Below are 23685 nucleotides of genomic sequence, written 5' to 3'. Positions count from 1 at the left end.
ATCTTTTACGCCCGTCTGAGAGGGAAGACGGGGCCTCAGTTTAGCATTGCGGCCGAAAGACAGCACCTCCGACAGTGCAGCACTCCCTCAGTCCTGCCCTGGGGTGTCAGCCTAGATTATTATTCTCGAGTCTCTGGAGTGGGACTTAAATCCACAACCGTCTAAGTCAGAGGCAAGGGTGAGTTTGGGATCGATACAGGGTTATGGAGAGAGCAGGGTAGTGGGATTAGTTTGGGATTGATACAGGGCTATGGGGAGAGAGCGGGGTAGTGGGATTAGTTTGGGATTGATACAGGGCTATGAGGAGAGAGAGGGACAGTGAGATTAGTTTGGGATTGATACAGGGCTATGGGGAGAGAGCGGGGCAGTGGGATTAGTTTGGGATTGATACAGGGCTATGGGGAGAGAGCGGGGAAGTGGGATTAGTTTTGGATTGATACAGGGCTATGGGGAGAGAGCGGGGCAGTGGGATTAGTTTGGGATTGATCCAGGGCTATGGGGAGAGAGCAGGGCAGTGGGATTAGTTTGGGATCGATACAAAACTATGGGGAGAGAACAGGGCAGTGGGATTAGTTTGGGATTGATACAGGGCTATGGGGAGAGAGCGGGGCAGTGGGATTAGTTTTGGATTGATACAGGGCTATGGGGAAGAGAGCAGGGCAGTGGGATTAGTTTGGGATTGATACAAAACTATGGGGAGAGAGCAGGGCAGTGGGATTAGTTTGGGATTGATCCAGGGCTTTGGGGAGAGAGTGGGGCAGTGGAATTAGCTTGGGATTGATACAGGGCTATGGGGAGAGAGCGGGGCAGTGGAATTAGTTTGGGATTGATACAGGGCTGTGGAGAGAGAGCGGGGCAGTGGGATTAGTTTGGGATTGATACAGGGCTATGGGGACCATGTGGGGCAGTCAGGTTAGTTTGGGATTGATACAGGGCTATGGGGAGAGAGCGGGGCAGTGGGATTAGTTTGGGATTGATACAGGGCTATTCGGGTAGAGCGGGCCAGTGGGATTAGTTTGGGATTGATACAGGGCTATTCGGGTAGAGCGGGCCAGTGGGATTAGTTTGGGATTGATACAGGGCTATGGAGAGAGAGAGCGGGGCAGTGGGGTTAGTTTAGGATTGATCCAGGGCGTTGGGGAGAGAGTGGGGCAGTGGGATTAGTTTGGGATTGATACAAAACTATGGGGAGAGAGCAGGGCAGTGGGATTAGTTTGGGATTGATCCAGGGCTTTGGGGAGAGAGTGGGGCAGTGGAATTAGTTTGGGATTGATCCAGGGCTTTGGGGAGAGAGTGGGGCAGTGGAATTAGTTTGGGATTGATACAGGGCTGTGGAGAGAGAGCAGGGCAGTGGAATTAGTTTGGGATTGATACAGGGCTGTGGAGAGAGAGCGGGGCAGTGGGATTAGTTTGGGATTGATACAGGGCTATGGGGACCATGTGGGGCAGTCAGGTTAGTTTGGGATTGATACAGGGCTATGGGGAGAGAGCGGGGCAGTGGGATTAGTTTGGGGATTGATACAGGGCTATTCGTGTAGAGCGGGCCAGTGGGATTAGTTTGGGATTGATACAGGGCTATGGAGAGAGAGCGGGGCAGTGGGGTTAGTTTGGCATTTATACAGGGCTATGGGAAGAGAGTAGATCAGTGGGATTACTTTTGGACAGTGACGGCTGATTTACCATTTTGGACAGGTGTGGCCTACACTGCCTAACAAAGCCAGCTTGTTCCCATGGCAATGGGGCCTTGGCACAGTCCTCCCAGCAATCTGCCTGACACTTTTTGCGTAGTCTTTGTGATGAAATGCCAACAAAAAAGACAGGGCTGAAGTGGGAACTGCCTGACCATCGTGAGCCGGAACGCTCAGCCGCTGAGTCGAGGACATGACTACGACCCCTGCACTGGAAGTCTCGGAGAGGCAGGTTTGGATTGCTGCATCGGAGAGAGAGAGCTGGCACTGATTTGATGGGCTGAACGGCCTCCCGCTGCGCTGCGAACCTCGGGGGTTCAGAGACACCTGAGCCAACAAACTCATCTGATTGGCGGTCCGACAGAAAACCGCTCCCACCGCACGTGCTCAAAAGTTTCTACCCCCATCGCAGGCAGAAGAGTCTCTGATCTTCAAATGTAATTCACTGCCTGAAGTGTTGTGAGGCATTTTAACGTGGTAAGGAACCATATAATTGCAGATGTTATCAATAAACCGGAAACCTGCCCCAACAGTAGATCATCTTAAAGGTGTCAGCTGGTCGCACACTTGCCTCTGAGTCAGAAGGTCGAGGGTTCAAGTCCCACTCCAGAGACTTGAGCCCATAATCCAGGCTGACACTCCCAGTGCAATGCTGAGGGAGTGCTGCACTGTCAGAGGTGCCATCTTTTGGGTGAAACGTTAAACCGAGGTCCCATCTGCCCTCTTAGGTGAATGTAAAAGATCCTACGGCTGCTATTGGAAGAAGAGCAGGAGGAGTTCTCCCCAGTGTCCTGGGGACAATATTTATCCCTCAATCAACATCACTAAATACAGATTATCTGGTCATTTTCACATTGCTGTTTTTGGAAGCTTGCAAATTGGCTGCTGCGTTTGCCACATTACGACAGTGACTCCATTTCAAAAGTTCTTCATTAGCTGTAAAGCGCTTTGGGACATCCTGAGGCCTCCAGCCCTACAACACCCCCGTCTCCGAGATATCTGCACTTCTCCAATTCTACCCTCTGGAGGATCCCAGATTTCAATCGCTCCACCGTTGGCGGCCTTGTCTTCAGCTGCCTGGGCCCCAAGCTCTGGAATCCCCTCCCTAAACATCTCTATGCTCCTTAATAACTCCCTCTTTGACCAAGCTTTTGGTTATCTGCCCAAATATCTCCTTATGTGGCTTGGTGTCAAATTTTAATTGAAAGCGCTTCTGGGACATTTCAGTACGTTGAAGGGGCGACATAAATGTAAGTGGTTAAGTATTGACAACAGTCCTACTGCAGATTTCAGCCAGCATTCACTGACCAGGGTCGGCCACGAGAGATACAAAAGTGTGCTCATTAAGTTTGTGTGGATTCTAGCCCCACCTGATGTTGGAGATCCAGTACGGCAACTCAATCCCACTTGGGGACCGAGTATGTTGGTTAGACATAATTATTTTTTATTGTAGGTCCCACACTCACGTCAGAGAGAGATGTTTAGAAAGAACAATCTTTTATTTATACAGCACCATACCATGTTCAGGATGTCCCACCAACACCTTAAACATTCACTCCCTCCACCACCGGCACACTGTGGCTGCAGTGTGTACCATCTACAAGATGCACTGCAGCAACTCACCAAGGCTTCTTCGGCAGCATCTCCCAAATCCATGACCTCTACCAGCTAGAAGGACAAGGGCAGCAGGCGCATGGGAACACCAGCACCTCCAAGTTCCCCTCCAAGTCACACACCATCCTGACTTGGAAATATATCGCCGTCCCTTCATATAGTCGCTGGGTCAAAATCCTACAACTCCCTGCCCAACTGCACAAACTGCAGCTGGACTAGAAAGCAGCTCACCACCACCACCACCACCACCACCTTCAAGCCTAACTAGGCATGGGCAATAAATGCAGGTCTTGGCAGTGACACCCACATCCCATGAACAAATTAAAAAATGCACTTCATAACCAATGAATTACTTCTGAAATGTAGTCACTGTTGTCAGAAACATGGCAGCCCATCAAGAGCCTACAAACAGCAATGCGATAATGGCCAGATCATCTTATGATGTTGGCTGATGGATAACAATTGGTCAGAGGGAAGAACTCCCCTGCTCTTCTTCCAAAAAGTGCCACAGGATCTTTTACATCCACCCGAGGGGCCAGAAGTGGCCTCGGTTTAACTTCTCATCCGAAAGATGGCACCTCCGACAGTGCAGCACTGGGAGTGTCAGCCTGGCTTTTGTACTCAAGCTTTCTATAGTGGGATTTGAACCTACGACCTTCCGACTCAGGCTAGAGCGCTGTCCACTGAGCCACGGCCAAGACTGAAAGCCATTTAAGGGGCCTTCGGAGATGCAATTCCTCAGGTCACTAATCCTGCAGGTTAACAAGCCATCGACAGCACAGAAACAGGCTATTCAGTCCAACTAGTCCATGCTCCACACGAGCCTCCTCCCACCCTTCATCTCACCCAAACAGCATATCCTTCCTCCCTCATGCTTCGAGCTCCCCCTTAAATGCAGCTACACCATTCGCCTCAACCACTCCGTGATAGCGAGATCCACATTCTCACCACTCTCTGGGCAAAGAAGTTTCTCCTGAATTCACCATTGGAGTCATTAGTTAGTTACTACCTTGTAGTTACAGGCCCCGAGTTCTGGTCTTGCCCCCAAGTGGAAACATCTCGATATCTAACCCATCGCACCCAGTCATAATTTTAAACACCCTCAGCCTTCTCTTTCCTAGAGAAGGCAACCCAAACAGGTCAATCTTTCCTAATAAGTCGAATCTCAGTTCTGGCATCAGCCTAATAAATGTTTTGCACCCTCTCTAGTGCTGCTATCATTTTTAGAATATGGACATCTACCCCATTTAGACTCATTATCCCAGTCAGTTATAGAGGACTAAACAACCTCCACTTCTAGTAATAAACTAATCCCAGCATTAAAATTTCCAGGAACGTTGCAATTTCATGGGCTCAATAATCAGTCCCACTAACCTCAATCCACAAGAGCCCCACAAACCTCCTTAACAAGGGACAAACAGCAGGCCAAGATAACTAGCTCCAGGCAAACACTTCCAAGTTGCTGTTAATAAACTAGTGAAATGGGGCAGATACCCCAGTAGCCTGATATCTGGTGAAAAGCTTAAATACACTCAGCAGGCATGCCACTGGGTCAAGAATCATTAATGGAAGTAAATAAATATGGAAAACTTCCCATATTCAGAATGCAAATCCCCAGCCGTGATCAATGACCAAATGCAAGCAATAACCATGACAGATTTGCTAATTTCACCACTTTATTAATCACAAGTTGTTGCGCAGGGTTTGCTTGTGTTTCCTGTACAGGAACAAGGCGATCAAAGAAGCAGAGATCAGAGAGACAGCAGTCACAGTCAGGGCCACCATCAGGACCACCTCAGACTCAGCACCTAAACAGCAATGAGAAACCAACAGTGAGTGAAAGAAATACTGAGGGGGAAAATGGAAACTAGCAGTCGGCCAACTCACCACCTGGAGACCTCTCCGCCATCCGTTGCTCAACCTCATTAAGGGACTCGGTTGCCAGGTCTGTCACATCAGTGTCCAGAATGACCAGGGGTCCAAGGGAGGCCTCACCCTCCCACTTCAATTCAGCATCACTCCCTGCAATATCAAACATTCCAGTTAGAGAGGGTAAAGGGCAACCTCCAACATCTAGAGAATCAATGTCCTACCAGCGTCAGGTACAAGATCCCTCCTTGCTCTGGAATCAAATCCAAACTCCCTTGTGGCACTGCAGTTGCCCAAGTGACAACAGGCACAAACGTCATTGTTGGATACTTCCAATGGGGTCCAGCTAAACAAGAGAATCAGTTTCACAATCAGGTTGGGCATCACTTCCCCACACAACACATCCCTGAGGGAGAGAGGGGGCACTTACACATTCTGCATCTTCTGGAAAGTACAAGCTTTGCTCATGGAATCTCTCCGATCCACTGCAGCAACCTTCAGGTGACAGGAGATGAAAATCTGAGGGACACAGTCAACACAAGTCATTATATAGTGACTCCCTCCCAACTTGGGAACTCAATGAACAGGTGGATTCAGGGGACAAGTAGCAGAATGGATAGCAAGCTGGCTAGAAACAGAGAAAAGTGGTTAATGTTAGTGATTCATAGGATCACAGGATATACAGCAGAGGGATTTCAGGGGAAACTTCTTTACCCAGAGAGTGGTGAGAATGTGGAACTCGCTACCACAGGGAGTGGTTGAGGCAAATAGTGTAGATTCATTTAAGGGGAAGCTAGATAAACACAGGTGGGAGAAAGGAATAGAAGGATATGTTGGAGAGTTAGATGAAGAGGAGTGGGAGGACACTCGTGTGGAGCACAACCCAGTTATGCAGAATGGCTGTAAATACTTTGCAGTGGTCGGCTTCCTCTTACCAAGGAACGATCATCGCCAAAGAAGCGGAAGGCATCCAAGTCAAAGTGGAGCTTGTCCAGCTCACGCTCGTCTCTTGGCAACACGAAGGTTGAGAAGGAGTCCTCAGCTTTGCTGTCCAGGAGGCAACTGAAGAAATAATTTTAAGAAAGGGACATGGAGTGAATCAAGAGAAGCCATTGAGACAGGATCAGCTGGAGAAAGCAGAGTGCTCCTTACCCATTGTAGTCAATGATGCTGTATCTCGGGGCGGAGTCCTCGTCTGGGCTCAACGTAGCGACACAGCGATCAATGTAGAGCTTCAGGGGCATGTGGTTGGTCATTGAAACAGAGGCCTCAATGTGAATGAGGTCACCCAGGTAGTAGACAGTCGAGGTGCGCTCTGCGAGCCAGTCATCTGAAGTACAAGAGGGACAAGGGTTGGAGACTGGGTACAACTGCCAGTGGGTGACTATAGGAAGTCATTCCCCATCCACCCATCACATACCATTCATTAGGCGCAGAGAGAATGACAGAAGCCCCTCTCCAGACTTGGTGGAGCTGAACGGGATCCAGGTGGGCTTGATCGGGTTACTGCTCACATTGCCCTTCCTGGAAAGACAACGGAGCCATTTTAGGACAAGGTCAGAGAACTACACCAGCTGTAGACGTTATTTGCGACAGTGTAAAGAATCTTACCTAAAATAGTGGCACTCAATGGGAACGACAGCTCCATTAGTTCTCACAATGACAGATCCATGGGCCTTGGGGGTGTGGTTCAGGTGGGTGGCGTAGACCAGGAAATCTCCAGACATCTGAAAGACATCAGGTTCAGAAATGGACAACATTCTACTCAGGTGGTTGGAAGTTGCGCAGCCTCAGTAGCTAATGCAAGGAGGGGGATTGCAAGCACAAGACAATTAAACAGAATAAAGATTCAATGAAAGGACAGCTTCACTTCAATAAAAGGAGCCACAGGTTGATAATTTAGAGCAATGAAAAAACAAGATTAAAGCCTCATTTAAGCCAGACTCCCCTGTATTCTGATACAAAGGAATGGAAGAAAAAAAACTCAATATTGTAGATAACTAAACCCCCAGTGACCTGAAAATCCACAAGACAGGATGTAAGGAAGGAAAAGTTAAGAACTAAGTGAAGGATCAAGGCCAATAAGGCAGAGATCAAAGTTGGAGACACTCAGGAAAACCAGTTAAAGCAAAGGACAATACATAATTCAACACAAGTCTGGAGGTTTTAAAAGCAGGAGACAGGAATCAGGGTAGGAAAAACAAGTTGGGTCTAATCCAGACACCAAGCTTAGAGCAAGAGTTGAGGAATCACATTACCTTCACTCTGCTGCCACACTCATGCAGCCCATAGTCAAAGAGGACAGTGTGGTTCTGAGAGTAGATCCCGGTTGACGGACAACCTGCCGTCCCCAGGGTCAGGTCAGCAGCTTTAATCAGGTGCCTGGTTCCAAATAAATCCATCTGTACCCTGACCAGCAGGTTGTGCTCTCCACACTGCACCCTCACAGTCTGCAGTGGAGACACACTGCGCCCCTCAGACACACTGAAACCGGAGCCAAAGGGAGACCCAGGAGAAGGGACTCGCTGAGGCCCAGGGGTGGCTTTTACTCTTCTCCATGGAAACCTCTGGCCCCCAAACTGTTGCCAAATATCAGAGGAACAAACAGCTCCAACTAACACCAGCACGGGGAGCAAACCCCTCACTACAAAATCCCCCATGATACTAAACAACTCAACTATCCCTGCACCACCCAACAAGCACCTTTTATACACACAACCTGCAGTCACATTGAGCCAATTAACCCCAAGCTCCACAATTTCTACCCATTCACAGAACTCATGGATTTATTGCCAGGAGGGCCTATTTTAATTCAACCAATCGGAGTGACCCTTTTGATTGGGTGGTTAAGCAAATCAACAGTACTCTTTTTTGTGTGGGTGATTAACCAATTAGTTTATAAATAAAACTTTAAAGGAACCTTAACAAATTAATTTAAAATTTGGCTGCTCTTTTTGATTAAAGCAATTGACTGTAACTTAAGAAAACATTCGACCAATAGGGGTGCTCTTTTGATTAAACTAATCAACTGTAAATTAATAAAACTTTAAATAAAACTTGACAAAAGAAGAAAAAAAAATAATAATAAAAAAAGGAAAAGAATGCCAGAACTGATGGATTTATTGCCAGGAGGGCCTATTACAATTTGGTCAATCACCCCCACCTGAAAGAGTCGCACAAGGGCACATTTTGATGGGCACCATTAATACAGTAGTCATCCACTTTGCATCTAAAAAGGATAGATCAGCGTACCTTCCCAATGGTGGAAAGCTCGGAATTTACAATGTTAAGGGGGGATTTGATTGACGTTTTCAAGATATTAAGGGGAACCGATAGGGTACACAGAGACAAACTATTTCCGCTGGTTGGGAGTTCAGGACAAGGGGACGTGGCCTAAAAATTACAGCCAGATCTTTCAGAAGTGAAGTTAGGAAACATTTCTACACACAAAGGGTGGGAGAGGTTTGGAACTCTCTTCCGCTAACGGCAGTTGTTGCTGGGTCAATTGTTAATTTTAGATCTGAGATTGATAGATTTTTGATAACCAAAGGTATTAAGGGATTTGGGCCAAAGACGGGTATGTGGGGTTAGGTCCCAGATCAGCCACGATCTCATTGAATGGAGCGACAGGCTCGAGGGGCTGAATGGCCTCCTCCTGTTCCGATGTTCCTATGTCTAATGTGGATTTTGAAAAATTGAGCCATAAAATGACATGGGTTGTCCCGGTGTCATCAACAGGGGAACGAATTTACACCTGGCCTCCCTCTTTAAGTTGGCACAATTAACAAAGGAACTCAGACGCAGAATGTTCTTTCGACAAAACAACAGGAAACTCATAAAAGTAAATCATAATATTATTACTCGTGCCGATAAGACTCTCCATTCCCTGCGGTGCCCACCGGTTGCGGGAGGCCTTGAGTGTACCGGTGGGCGTTGCCCGCTCCCTCTCCAGGGAGCCTGGCACGCAAACACTCGGCGTCCAATGGGTTTTCCAGAAGCTTCTACAAATGGCTGGATGCGGACGGGATCATTGCTTCATTTTACCGGATCGGAAAGTTGGACCTTAATCAGTTGATATGTACTGTGGGACATTAGTTCGGACAGACTCTTTGTTCTTGTTAGTGGTGTCCTGTCCCTTGTGGGGAGGACCTCTTATAGATGATCGGTATGGGCCTGAGCTTCACCCACTGCCCCTAACTCGTAGTCTGCAAAACAGGACAAGCTCCCCCGTCCTTGCTGATAAGTAAAAGGACATCATCAGGGGGAAACAGTCTATCCAAACTAAAACTCTAAAATAGAGGCAAAGTCACTCTAATTACAATTGTCCTGTTTCATACAGACTGATAAAGGTTGTGATGGGAAATGGAGACTGTCACACTGGAACAACAACACCAACTTGTCATCATTGTAGGGGGTTTCTCTTGCTCGTTCTGGTCTCCTGCCAGGCTTTGTGCAATAATTACCCTTGAGTGGTTCGACCCACTCTCCCCTACGGTTCTAGACCTTGGACTTAGATGCAGAGAACTGTAGTGCAGAGAAAGGACTCAATAGACCAGGTTGAATAGCATGAAATGGATGCTTTTATTTTTAAACAGTTTGAAGCATTACAAAATACATGTCATAGGCACAGATTAAAGTAACTGCAATCATGCACAAATTTATGAACTTGACTCTATGGAAATGGGGAACACACGGCACGTCGTAAAAGGGGAAACACATTACGATTTAACCTTACTCCCTCCCCTAATACCTAAACTAAGTTTCGACTTGAGGAACTCGGGATCATGCTCACCGCTATCAGAATCGCAAAAAGGAGGGGTTCGCAGCCTTTCTGGCACAGCTTTCCGTCGTCACGTGGATTTGGAAACTTCTGGCGCAACTTGTTTTTCCCTCTCTCTCTCAGGCGATGAGGCAGTGGACACAGCCTCGGTGAGCGCTCGTCATGGCTGAAATCCACCAAGTCTGTTGTGGATTTGGGTTCATGGAACAGAACAACACCTCGATGGGATGTTGAGGCACGGAAGTGCTAGGCCCGGAATGTCCTTTCTCTCCGGCCTGGATCGTCGGTTTTCCTGAGGGTGTCTTCTTCTTCGGCCTGGGTCGTCGATGATCTCCCGACAACGGTACCCGGGCCACCCTCATCGTCTTCTCGTCGCGGCCGAGCCTTGTCTGGCTGAACACCGACCACGTTGTCCTTTCTGAAATGTCCGTCCGAAACTTCCTGATCGAATTCCGAAGCTACCGAGGTAGAAGAGGCGCTGATGGACTTTTCAAAATCCATATTTATACCCTTTTTGGGCCAGCCTTATCTCCCGCCAGATCATAGTCCAGTCTTTGTAATATTTTGGCGGGCAGAAATCTCTGCAGGGGCGCTTTGTCTTGTAACGGGAGCCGGTGATAACTTAACTGGCCTTCCTGGCCGATAATGTCTTTTAATGTCTTTTACTTTGTCACCGTAACTCGGTTCGCATATTGATCGGTCTGGAGATTTCCCTTGATGGCTGTTAAACGGTTTCTCCTTTGTACATTAAATGGGTTTAAGTGTTCATTCATTGTCCGCCCATATCTTGATGGGCCCCATCCTGTTTGCCTGAAACTGTCTTGTACTTAGAATCTATTGAATATGTATGCTGTTTCCCTGAGTTTCGGTTTCCCGATATTGGCTTTCGCGGGCTTACTGTCTTCAATCCACAAGCCTGTCTGGCTTGCAGTAACAGAAATCAAATGGTCCAGAAACTGATCACGAGGCCCGGCGGCCATTTTGTATGCCCTTTTATCAAAGGTTTTTCTGTGCAAGCTTACTTTGGTCAATAAACTGTCTTATTTTATCCTGTTTTCTTGCGTGATTATTGCTGAAAATTTCAAATCTTACATCATATCGCACCTTTAATGCAGAAAAACATCCCAAGGTGCCAATGGTGGAGTGAAGGAAGGGGAGGATCCACAAATGGCCGGAGCTGTGGGAACATGAATTCTGAGGGAGGTGGTTAATAGGGTGTGATCCTCTGAGGTTGGGATTTGATAACTTTTTTGCGCAGAGCACAGGGAGCTTTACTCTGTATCTGACCCATGCTCTACATGCCCTGGGAGTGTTTGATGGGACCGTGTAGAGGGAGCTTTACTCTGTACCTAACCTGTGCTGTACCTGCCCTGGGAGTGTTTGATGGGACAGTTTAAAGGGAGCTTTACTCTGCATCTAACGTGTGCTGTAACCTGTATCTAACTCGTGCTGTACCTGCCCTGGGAGTGTTTGATGGGACAGCGTAGAGGGAGCTTTACTCTGTATCTAACTTGTGCTGTTCCTGCCCTGGGAGTATTTGATGGGACAGTGTAGAGGGAGCTTTACTCTGTATCTAACCCATGCTGTACCTGCCCTGGGAGTATTTGATGGGACAGTGTAGAGCGTGCTTTACCTTGTATCTAACCCCCCGCCCCCACAGAGCCCTTTATTTCATTCTCCCTTATCTATGCTACCAGCCTCCCCTTACATCGGAGCAGGAGGAATCCATTCAGGCCCTCGAGCCTGTTCTGCCATTCCATTCGATCATGGTCAATCTGTATCTCAACTCCAAATGTATCTGCTCCAACCACTCCCTGTTCCACATTCTGTGTAAAAAATGTTCTCCTAAATTCTTAATTTGATCTGTTAATGGCCATCTTATATTCCTGCCCCTTTGCCCTCACCATCTGGTTGCAGTGGTGCCTTGTTACACCGCCCAATGTTCAACTAAGCAAAGCATTCAACTCACGTAAATCAGACAAAAACCTGACAGAGTCAAAGGAGGAGACATTAGGACAGGTAAATGCCTGGACACTGATGTAGGTTTGAAGCAATGTATTAGGAGGAGAGGTTGAGGGATTTAGGGAGAGAATGTCTGAGCTGAGGTGCCAGATGTCTGAAGGCACGGCCACCAACAGGGGGTGATGGGAGGTGGGGTGGGCGAAGGATTTTGGGCGGGTGGTGGAAATGCACCAGAGGCCAGAGTGCAATGAAAAAGATCATTGATCCTTTACCAATCCCCTCAGCACTGTTTGATTCCACTACCCACCCATGTGTGATGGTGGGTGGTAGGTTACATCACTATATTCAAAAAGGCAATTGTAACTAACCTTTAAGGGATGTTAAATGTGGAGAGCTCTTTCAAAGAGCCAGCACAGGTATGATGGGCCGAATGGCCTCTTTCTGTGCTGTATGATTCTAGTTGCCATCCTATTAATGTCACAATCTTATTCCAGGTGCAAATGCCTAATTTCAACGACCGAAAACGCAGCAGTGTGTGGTGAAATTGTCAGTTAAATATAGGCCTCCAAAACTGGTCTAGTGTCATTTAGACAACTTAGTTCAAACCACCATGACAGTGTATTTAAAATCCAGTTCAACACCAAAGACTATAACTCAACCAAATCACATTTCAATTTTATTGAACCATTTGACAAATAAAGCAGTGCAATTTAGGGAGAGGATTCAGTTGTGTTTCCTGGACAGTAGGAAGGCCACCAGAGAGGCTGAGATCAGGACCCCAGCTGCCAACGTCACAGCCACGACCAGAAGCAGCTCAGAACACACATCACCTGCCGAGAACGAGAAGCCAATATGGAGTCAGGAGTCACAGGACTGGAATTGGGTTTCCATACAATCAACACTCACCTCGATAAGAACTCGGAATATCCTCACGAGTCCCAACAGCTTCACCTTCCACCGAATGAACTAGGTCCAGATCTACATCCAGAACGATCAGAGGTCCAAGGGAGGCCTCACTCTCCCACACAGGCTCAGACTCTGCAACAATTAGTTCCATCCAGTTACAAAACATCCTTCTTCACCCTCAACACCACCACAACATACCAAGCTCAGATGGGACCTCCCTCCTGCACCTGGAGTGTGGTCTTCCTCCAGATCGCAATCTCTGGACCCTGCAGTTTCTCCCATCACAACAGGCACAAACCTCATTGGATCCTTCCAGCAGGGACAGGCCCAACTCGTTCACCAGGGACCATCTAAACAAGGAAGCAAGCCATCAGTCAGAATGCATTCATGCGCCAAAAAGAAAGAGGTCCACCATTCGGGGGTAGATTTCTCTCACCGGTTGGCTGGCTTCTGGAAGGAACAGGCTTTGTTGACCGAATCCGGCCTTTGATCTGCTGCAGCTACTCTCAGGTGGCAACTGATGAAGATCTGCAGGAGACACATCCAGGAGTTACTCAGCGTCAACGCTCACCGTCTTACCTTCCAACATCTGGCCAACTCTTACCAGGTCCCTGGCATTCTCAAAGAAGCGGAACGCACCCATGTTGAACCAGAGCTTGTCCCGGTGATCTCGCGGCGACACAAAAGACGAAAGGGAGTTTTCGCCTCGGCTGTGTCAACAGGCAACTGGAAAGAGGGTGGGAAAGAGCTGCCCGATTGCCTGCCTCTCTTCCGCGGCCACGTTCGCGCCCGGGTGGCCCTGGATATGGAGTACGCGATATCCACTGGCACGCTTGAGGCCTTCCGCGACCGGTGGGCGCCGCGGAGAATGGAGTGCATCATCACCCCCGGCAACCAAATTTTAATTTGATTTGTTAAGGTTCCTTTCAAATTTATGTTAATTTACAGACCTTATCGTTTGCGACCCTTTAAAAAGGGAGCACATGGTTGACTTTTAATAGGCCATTGCCTATGATAAAGAAAGAGGCAGAGATTGGGTTGACCTTCTCCAAAACCATCAATAGGAAGACACTGGGTGATGTCATCAACCAAAAACCAAACCAAAGTGCCCCCATTGGGTGCAGAGCTTTGGGAACCATCGGCCCAAAGTCGCCTGTAAAAGAAAGAAAGACTTGCATTTATATCGCGCCTTTCACAGCCTCAGGACATCCCAAAGCGCTTTACAGCCAATGAGGTAATTTTTGGAGCGCAGTCACTGTTGTAATGTAGGAAACGCGGCAGCCAATTTGCACACAGCCTGCTCCCACAAACAGCAATGTGATAATGACCAGATAATCTGTTTTTAGTGATGTTGATTGAGGGATAAATATTAGCTGGGACACCAGGGGATAACTCCCTGCTCTTCTACGAAATAGTGGCCATGGGATCTTTTACATCCACCTGAGGGGGCAGACGGGCCCTCGGTTTAACGTCTCATCCGAAAGATGACACCTCCGACAGTGCGGCGCTCCCTCAGCAGTGGCACTAGAGTGTCAGCCTGCATTAATGTGCTCTTGTCACTGGAGTGGGACTCGAACCCACAACCTTCTGGGAATACCGCACCTATCATGAACTCAGGATGTGCCAGGATCCCAGAGATGAATCTTTTAATTCCTGGAGACTCTGGGACAATCCTGGAGGGCTGCTAACCCGAGCACAGACCCACAAAATAATACAGCAACTGGGCTTTGATGGCAGCTGTTTACGGGGTGAGGCTGTGTATAAAATGTTAACTGGTATAGAATCTTCAGGCGAGACAGAGGGGGGTGTAAAAGGGGAGGGGGTGTTGCAATATTAATTAAGGAGTCAATTACTGCTGTAAGGAGGGATGATATATTAGCGGGTTCCTCTAATGAGGCCATATGGGTAGAACTTAAAAACAAAAAGGGGGCAAGCACTTTGCTGGGAGTGTACTATAGGCCCCCAAACAGTCAGGGGGAGATAGAGGAACAGATATGTAGGCAAATCTCCGAGAAGCGCGAAAATAATAGGGTAATAATAGTGGGGGATTTCAACTTCCCCAATATAAATTGGGACAGTCAGAGTGTGAAAGGCTTAGAGGGTGCAGAATTCTTAAAGTGCATCCAGGAGAGCTTTTTGAGCCAACATGTAGAAAGTCCTACAAGAGAGGGGGCGGTACTGGACCTAATTCTGGGGAATGTAGCTGGGCAAGTGGTGGAAGTGTCAGTAGGAGAGCATTTTGGCGACAGTGACCATAATTCGGTGAGATTTAAGGTGGTCATGGAAAAAGACAAAGACGGCCCGGAAATAAGGGTTCTAAATTGGGGGAAGGCCGATTTTAATATGATAAGGCAGGATCTGGCCAAAGTGGACTGGGAGCAGCTGCTTATAGGAAAATCCACATCAAAACAGTGGGAGACTTTCAGAAGGGAAATAGAGAGAGTACAACGCCAACATGTTCCTGTAAAGGTCAAGGGTGGGTCCAACAAGCAAAGGGAACCTTGGATGACAAGGGATATACAAAAATGCATTAGAAATAAGAGGGGGGCTTTTGGCAGTTACAAAAGACTAAAGACAGAAGAAGCCCTAGAGGAGTATAAAAAGTGCAGGGGCATACTTAAAAAAGAAATTAGGAGGGCGAGGAGGGGCCATGAAATAACACTGGCGAGCAAAATAAAGGAAAATCCTAAGATGTTTTATAAGTATATTAAGGGCAAGAGGATAACCAGGGAAAGGGTAGGGCCCATTAGGGACCAAAGTGGCAATCTGTGTGTAGAGCCAGAGGATGTAGGCGGGGTTTTAAATGAATTTTTTGCATCTGTGTTCACTATGGAGAAAGACGATGCAGACATAGAAATCGGGCAAGGGGACTGTGACATACTTGAACATATTAGCATCGAGAGGGAGGAGGTGCTAGCGGTTTTAGCGGGCCAAAAAGTGGATAAATCCCCAGGCCCGGACGAGATGTATCCCAGGCTGCTGTGGGAGGCAAGGGAGGAGATTGCAGGGGCTCTGACACTAATTTTCAGAACCTCTCTGGCCACAGGGGATGTACCAGAGGACTGGAGAACAGCTAACGTAGTACCATTATTCAAGAAGGGCAGCAGGGATAAACCAGGGAATTACAGGCCAGTGAGTCTAACATCTGTGGTGGGGAAATTATTGGAAAAAATTCTGAGGGACAAAATTAATCTCCACTTGGAGAGGCAAGGATTAATCGGGGATAGTCAGCATGGCTTTGTCAAGGGTAAATCATGTCTAACAAATCTGATCGAATTTTTCGAGGGGGTGACTAGTGGGGTGGATGAGGGAAATGCTGTGGATGTGGTGTACATGGACTTCAGTAAAGCTTTTGACAAAGTCCCGCATAGGAGACTGGTCAAGAAGGTAAGAGCCCATGGGATCCAGGGTGCCTTGGCGCGTTGGATCCTAAACTGGCTGAGTGGCAGGAGGCAGAGGGTGATGGTCGAAGGTTGCTTTTGTGACTGGAAGCCTGTGTCCAGTGGGGTACCTCAGGGATCGGTGCTGGGTCCCTTATTGTTTGTGATCTACATAAATGATTTGGATGAAAATGTAAAAGGTATGATCAGTAAGTTCGCAGATGACACGAAAATTGGTGGGTGGTAAATTGCGAGGAGGAAAGCCTCCGGCTACAGGACGATATAAACGGGTTGGTCAGATGGGCGGAAAAGTGGCAAATGGAATTTAACCCTGAAAAGTGCGAGGTGATGCATTTTGGACAGACAAATAAGGCAAGGGAATACACAATGAGTGGTAGGACCCTAGGAAGTACAGAGGGACCTTGGTGTACATGTACATAGATCCCTGAAGGCAGCGGAGCAGGTAGATAAGGTGGTTAAAAAGGCATATGGGATACTTGCCTTCATTAGCCGAGGCATAGAATATAAGAGCAGGGAGGTTATGATGGAGCTGTACAAAACGCTGGTGAGGCCACAGCTGGAGTACTGTGTGCAGTTCTGGTCGCCTCACTATAGGAAGGATGTGATTGCTTTGGAGAGGGTGCAGAGAAGATTCACCAGGATGTTACCTGGGATGGAGCGCCTCAGCTATGAAGAGGCTGGACAGGCTGGAGTTGTTTTCCTTGGAGCAGAGAAGGCTGAGGGGGGACCTGATTGAGGTGTACAAAATAATGAGGGGCATAGATAGGGTAGATAAAGAGGAACTTTTCCCCTTAGTGGGGGGGGTCAATAACAAGGGGGCATAGATTCAGGGTAAGGGGCAGGAGATTTAGAGGGGATTTGAGGAGGAACTTTTTCACCCAGAGGGTGGTTGGAATGTGGAACTCAATGCCTGAAAGGGTGGTGGAGGCAGGAACACTCACAACATTCAAGAAGCATTTGGATGAGCAATTGAAATGCCATTGCATACAAGGCTACGGACCAAATGCTGGAAAATGGGATTAGACTGGACAGGGATGGATGGGCGGCGCAGACACGATGGGCCGAAGGGCCTCTTTCTGTGCTGTAAAACTCTATGACTCTATGAAAGGGAGGAACTGAAAGAAATCAGTATTTGTAGGGAAATGGTGTTAGGGAAATTGATGGGATTGAAGGCCGATAAATCCCCAGGGCCTGATAATCTACATCCTAGCGTAATTAAGGAAGTGGCCCTAGAAATAGTAGATGCATTGCTGATCATCTGCCAACATTCGATGGACTCTGGAACAGTACCCATGGATTGAAGGGTAGCTAATGTTACCCCACTATTCAAAAAAGGTGGTAGAGAGAAAACGGGGAATTACAGATCTCGGTAAGCCTGACATCGGTAGTGGGGAAAGTGCTAGAGTCCATTATAAAAGATGTAATAGCAGAGCACTTGGAAAACAGAGACAGGATCGGACAAAGTCAACACGGATTTACAAAAGGTAAATCGTGCTCGACTAATCTACTGGAATTTTTTGAGGATGTCACTAGTAAAATAGATAAGGGAGAACCAGTGGATGTGGTGTATTTGGACTTTCAGAAGGCTTTCGATAAGGTCCCACATAAGAGATTTGTATGTAAAGTTAAGGCACATGGGATTGGGGGCAAGGTACTGACTTGGATAGAGAACTGGTTGGCAGATAGAAAGCAAAGAGTTGGAATAAACGGGTCTTTTTCTGAGTGGAAGGCAGTGAGTAGTGGGGTACCGCAGGGATCGGTCCTTGGACCCCAGCTATTCACAATATATATCAATGATCTAGACAAGGGAACTAGATGCAATATCTCTAAATTTGCAGACGACACAAAGCTGGGTGGGCGTGTGTGCTGTGAGGAGGATGCCGAGAAACTACAGGATGATTTATAGGTTGGGTGATTGGGCAGAAGCAATAGAACGTGGATAAATGTGAGGTTATCCACTTGGTGGCAAAACCAGGAAGGCAGATTATCTGAATGCATTTCCCCTTCTCCCAATCTATTGCCAACGAGACCTGGGTGACCTTGTGCACCAGTCGCTGAGGGAGGAATGTCTTCACCCACAGCGTGGTGAACCTGTGGAATTCTCTACCACCAGAAGCCAATTCATTAGATATATTCAAGAAGGAGTTGGATACATTTCTTAAGGCTAAAGGGATCAAGGGGTTATGGGGAGATAGCAGGGATCGGGTACTGAATTTGGATGATCAGCCATGATCGCATTGAATGGCAGAGCAGGCTCAAGCGGCCTACTCCTATCTTTCTATGTAATCGCTCCACCATTGGCAGCCTTGCCTTCAGCTGCCTGGGCCCCAAACTCTGGAATTCCCTCCCTAAACCTCTCCAGCACTCCCTCCTCCTTAAAATCTACCTCTTGAACAAGCTTTTGGTCATCTGCCCTAATATCTCCTTATGTGGCTTGGTGTCAAATTTTATTCAATAGGGCTTCTGTGAAGCACCTTGGGACATTTCAGTACGTTGAAGGGGCTACATAAATCTAAGTGGATAAGTATTGACAACAGTTCTACTGCAGATTTCAGCCAGCATTCACTGACCAGGGTCAGCCACAAGAGATACAAAACTGCGCTCGTTAAGTTGGTATGGATTCTATCCCCACCTGTTGTTGGAGATCCAGTACGGCAACTGAATCCCAATTGGGGACCTAGTATGTTGGTTAGGGATAATTATATTTTATTGTAGGTCCCAAACTCACGTCAGATGTTTAGAAAGAACAATCTTATTTATACAGCACCATACCCAGATTCAGGATGTCACACCAACACCTTAAACATTCACTCCCTCCACCACTGGCGCACTCGCCAAGGCTTCTTCGGCAGCACCTCCCAAACCCGTGACCTCTACCACCTAGAAGGACAAGGGCAGCAGGCATATGGGAACACCACCACCTCCAAGTTCCCCTCCAAGTCACACACCATCCCGACTTGCAAGTATATTGTCGATCCTTCATCGTCACTGGGTCAAAATCCTGGAACTCCCCAACAGCACACTGACCAACTGGACTAGAAGGCAGCTCACCACCACATTCTCAAGGCTAACTAGGGATGGGCAATAAATGCAGGCCTTGCCAGTGACACCCACACTCCATGAACAAATTTAAAAATGCATTTCATAACCAATGAATTACTTTTGCAATGTAGTCACTATTGTCAGAAACATGGCGGCCCATCAAGAGCCTACAAACAGCAATGTGATAATGGCCAGATCATCTTATGATGTTGGCTGATGGATAAAAATTGGTCAGAGGGAAGAACTCCCCTGCTCTTCTTCCAACAGTGCCATAGGATCTTTTACATCCACCCGAGGGGGCAGAAGTGGCCTCGGTTTAACTTCTCATCCGAAAGATGGCACCTCCGACAGTGCAGCACTGGGAGTGTCAGCCTGGATTTTGTACTCCAGGTTTCTATAGTGGGATTTGAACCTACGACCTTCCGACTCAGGCTAGAGAGCTGCCCACTGAGCCACGGCCAACACCGAAAGCCATTTAAATGGCCTTCAGAGATGCAATTTCTCAGCTGACTAATCCTGCAGGTTAACAAGCCAGACAGCACAGAAACAGGCTATTCAGCACCAACTAGTCTACGCCAGTGTTTATGCTCCACACGAGCCTCCTCCCACCCTTCATCTCACCCAAACAGCATATCCTTCCTCCCTTATGCTTAGAGCTCCCCCTTAAATGCATCTATACTATTCGACTCAACCACTCCGTGGTAGCGAGTTCCACATTCTCACCACTCTCTGGGTAAAGAAGTTTCTCCTGAATTCACCATTGGAGTCATTAGTTAGTTACTACCTTGTAGTTACAGGCCCCTAGTTCTGGTCTTGCCCACAAGTGGAAACATCTCGATATCTAACCTATCGAACCCAGTCATAATTTTAAACACCCTCAGCCTTCTCTTTCCTAGAGAAGGCAACCCAAACAGGTCAATCTTTCCTAATAAGCATAATCTCAGTTCGCTATCATTTTTAGAATATGGATATCTACCCCATGTAGACTTATTAACCCAGTCAGTTATCGAGGACTAAACAACCTCCACTTCTAGTAATAAGTTAATCCCAGCATTAAAATTTCCAGGAACGTTGCAATTTCATGGGGCTCAACAATCAGTCCCACTAACCTCAATCCACAAGAGCCCCACAAACCTCCTTAACAAGGGACAAACAGCAGGCCAAGATAACTCGCTCCAGGCAAACACTTCCAAGTTGCTGTTAATAAACTAGTGAAATGGGGCAGATACCCCAGTAGCCTGATATCTGGTGAAAAGATTAAACACTCAGGAGGCATGCCACTGGGTCAAGAATCATTAATGGAAGTAAATAAATATGGAAAACTTCCCATATTCAGAATGCAAATCCCCAGCCGTGATCAATGACCAAATGCAAGCAATAACCATTACAGATTTGCTAATTTCACCACTTTATTAATCACAAGTTGTTGCGCAGGGTTTGCTTGTGTTTCCTGTACAGGAACAAGGCGATCAACGAAGCAGAGATCAGAGAGACAGCAGTCACAGTCAGGGCCACCATCAGGACTACCTCAGACTCAGCACCTAAACAGCAATGAGAAACCAACAGTGAGTGAAGGAAATACTGAGGGGGAAATGGAAACTAGCAGTCGGCCAACTCACCACCTGGAGATCTCTCCTCCATTCGTTGCTCAACCTCATTAAGGGACTCGGTTGCCAGGTCTGTCACATCAGTGTCCAGAATGACCAGGGGTCCAAGGGAGGCCTCACCCTCCCACTTCAATTCAGCATCACTCCCTGCAATATCAAACATTCCAGTTAGAGAGGGTAAAGGGCAACCTCCAACATCTAGAGAATCAATGTCCTACCAGCGTCAGGTACAACATCCCTCCTTCCTCTGGAATCAAATCCAAACTCCCTTGTGGCACTGCAGTTGCCCAAGTGACAACAGGCACAAACGTCATTGTTGGATACTTCCAATGGAGCCCAGCTAAACAAGAGAATCAGTTTCACAATCAGGTTGGGCATCACTTCCCCACACAACACATCCCTGAGGGAGAGAGGGGGCACTTACACATTCTGCATCTTCTGGAAAGTACAAGCTTTGCTCATGGAATCTCTCCGATCCACTGCAGCAACCTTCAGGTGACAGGAGATGAAAATCTGAGGGACACAGTCAACACAAGTCATAATATAGTGACTCCCTCCCAACTTGGGAACTCAATGAACAAGTGGATTCAGGGGACAAGTAGCAGAATGGATAGCAAGCTGGCTAGAAACAGAGAAAACTGGTTAATGTTAGTTATTCATAGGATTACACAGGATATACAGCACAGAGGGAATTCAGGAGAAACTTCTTTACCCAGAGTGGGGAGAATATGGAACTCGCTACCACGGAGTGGTTGAGGTGAATAATGTAGATGCATTTAAGGGGAAGCTAGATAAACACGAGGGAGAAAGGAATAGAAGGATATGTTGGAGTTAGATGAAGAGGGGTGGGAGGACACTCGTGTGGAGCACAAGCCAGTTATGCAGAATGGCTGTAAATACTTTGCAATGGTCGGCTTCCTCTTACCAAGGAACGGTCATCTCCAAAGAAGCGGAACGCATCCAGGTCAAAGTGGAGCTTGTCCAACTCACGCTCGTCTCTTGGCAACACGAAGGTTGAGAAGGAGTCCTCAGCTTTGCTGTCCAGGAGGCAACTGAAGAAATAATTTTTAAAAAAGGAACATTGAGTGAATCAAGAGAAGCCATTGAGACAGGACTAGCTGGAGAAAGCAGAGCGCTCCTTACCCATTGTAGTCAACGATGCTGTATCTCGGGGTGGAGTCCGTGTCTGGGCTTAACGTAGCGACACAGCGATCAATGTAGAGCTTCAGGGGCATGTGGTTGGTCATTGAAACAGAGGCCTCAATGTGAATGAGGTCACCCAGGTAGTAGACAGTCGAGGTGCGCTCTGTGAGCCAGTCATCTGAAGTACAAGAGGGACAAGGGTTGGAGACTGGGTACAACTGCCAGTGGGTGACTACAGGAAGTCATTCCCCATCCACCCATCACATACCGTTCATTAGGCGCAGAGAGAATGACAGAAGCCCCTCTCCAGACTTGGTGGAGCTGAACGGGATCCAGGTGGGCTTGATCGGGTCACTGCTCACATTGCCCTTCCTGGAAAGACAACGGAGCCATTTTAGGACAAGGTCAGAGAACTACACCAGCTGTAGACGTTATTCGCGACAGTGTAAAGAATCTTACCTAAAATAGTGGCACTCAATGGGAACGACGGCTCCATTAGTTCTCACAATGACAGATCCATGGGCCTTGGGGGTGTGGTTCAGGTGGGTGGCATAGACCAGGAAATCTCCAGACATCTGAAAGACATCAGGTTCAGAAATGGACAACATTCTACTCAGGTGGTTGGAAGTTGTGCAGCCTCAGTAGCTAATGCAAGGAGGGGGATTGCAAGCACAAGACAATTAAACAGAATAAAGACTCAATGAAAGGACAGCTTCACTTCAATAAAAAGGAGCCACAGGTTGATAATTTAGAGCAATGAAAAGAAGAAGATTAAATCCTCATTTAATCACAGCTCCTCTGTATGAGAGAGAGAGAGAGAGAGAGAGAGAGAGAGAGAGAGAGAGAGAGAGAGACAAAAACTGAATATTGTAGATAACTGAACCATTAAACTGAATCCCCAGGGACCTGAAAATCCACAAGACAAGATGTATGGAAGGAAAAGTTTGAAGAACTAAGTGAAGGCTCAAGGCCAATAGGGCTGAGATCACGAGGTTGGAGACTCAGGAAGACCAGTTAAAGCCAAGGACAATGCATAATTCAACACAAGTCTGAGGATTTAAAAGCAGGAGACAGGAATCTCCTCAACATCAATGACATTTCACCAAAGGTAGGAATAAAGAGTTGGGTCTAATCCAGCCACCAAGCTTAGAGCAAGAGTGGAGGAATCACATTACCTTCACTCTGCTGCCACACTCATGCAGCCCATAATCAAAGAGGACGGTGTGGTTCTGAGAGTAGATCCCGGTTGGCCGACAACCTGCCGTCCCCAGGGTCAGGTCAGCAGCTTTAATCAGGTGCCTGGTTCCAAATAAATCCATCTGTACCCTGACCAGCAGGTTGTGCTCTCCACACTGCACCCTCACAGTCTGCAGTGGAGACACACTGCGCCCCTCAGACACACTGAAACCGGAGCCAAAGGGAGACCCAGGAGAAGGGACTCGCTGAGGCCCAGGGGTGGCTTTTACTCTTCTCCATGGAAACCTCTGGCCCCCAAACTGTTGCCAAATATCAGAGGAACAAACAGCTCCAACGAACACCAGCACTGGGAACAAACCCCTCACTACAAAATCCCCCATGATACTAAACAACTCAACTATCCCTGCACCCATCAACAAGCACCTTTTATACACACAACCTGCAGTCACATTGAGCCAATTAACCCCAAGCTCCAC

At 47.5% G+C, this 23685-nt stretch overlaps 2 protein-coding genes and 1 long non-coding RNA gene across 3 annotated transcripts in view; all 3 read right to left on the bottom strand.

Moving 5' to 3' along the window:
• Positions 1-7573, bottom strand: part of LOC147090516 (zona pellucida sperm-binding protein 3-like) — a 42606-nt gene extending 35033 nt beyond the window's left edge. The window contains exons 1-4 of the mRNA XM_085977039.1: positions 7430-7573; positions 6783-6898; positions 6592-6695; positions 6324-6501 (exon numbers count right to left, since the gene is read on the bottom strand). Of these exons, the coding sequence (XP_085833165.1) occupies positions 6324-6501; positions 6592-6695; positions 6783-6898; positions 7430-7573 (542 nt within the window). The remainder of the gene's footprint in view (positions 1-6323; positions 6502-6591; positions 6696-6782; positions 6899-7429) is intronic.
• A 5063-nt stretch (positions 7574-12636) lies between these two features.
• Positions 12637-23635, bottom strand: LOC147090514 (zona pellucida sperm-binding protein 3-like). The gene is made up of 10 exons (XM_085977038.1): positions 23188-23635; positions 22472-22587; positions 22281-22384; positions 22013-22190; positions 19252-19266; positions 13424-13529; positions 13256-13347; positions 13018-13169; positions 12820-12951; positions 12637-12743 (listed from the first exon to the last, which is right to left on the bottom strand). Exons 1-10 carry the CDS (start codon positions 23620-23622, stop codon positions 12637-12639), a joined length of 1437 nt encoding a protein of 478 aa, XP_085833164.1. The 5' UTR covers positions 23623-23635.
• LOC147090515 (uncharacterized) lies at positions 20647-21014 on the bottom strand. Its single transcript, XR_015075345.1, has 2 exons — positions 20882-21014; positions 20647-20803 (listed from the first exon to the last, which is right to left on the bottom strand). It is a non-coding gene; the product is annotated as an uncharacterized LOC147090515 (long non-coding RNA).
• Positions 23636-23685: the final 50 nt, after the last annotated feature.

This window comes from Somniosus microcephalus, unplaced genomic scaffold, assembly GCF_052327205.1.
Source record: "Somniosus microcephalus isolate GS21.2 unplaced genomic scaffold, FLI_Smic_1.0 unresolved_chr4, whole genome shotgun sequence".
Classification (NCBI taxonomy): Eukaryota; Metazoa; Chordata; class Chondrichthyes; order Squaliformes; family Somniosidae; genus Somniosus; species Somniosus microcephalus.
The sequence above is the reverse complement of the archived record's forward strand: the minus strand, read 5'-3'. Positions and strand labels throughout refer to the sequence as shown.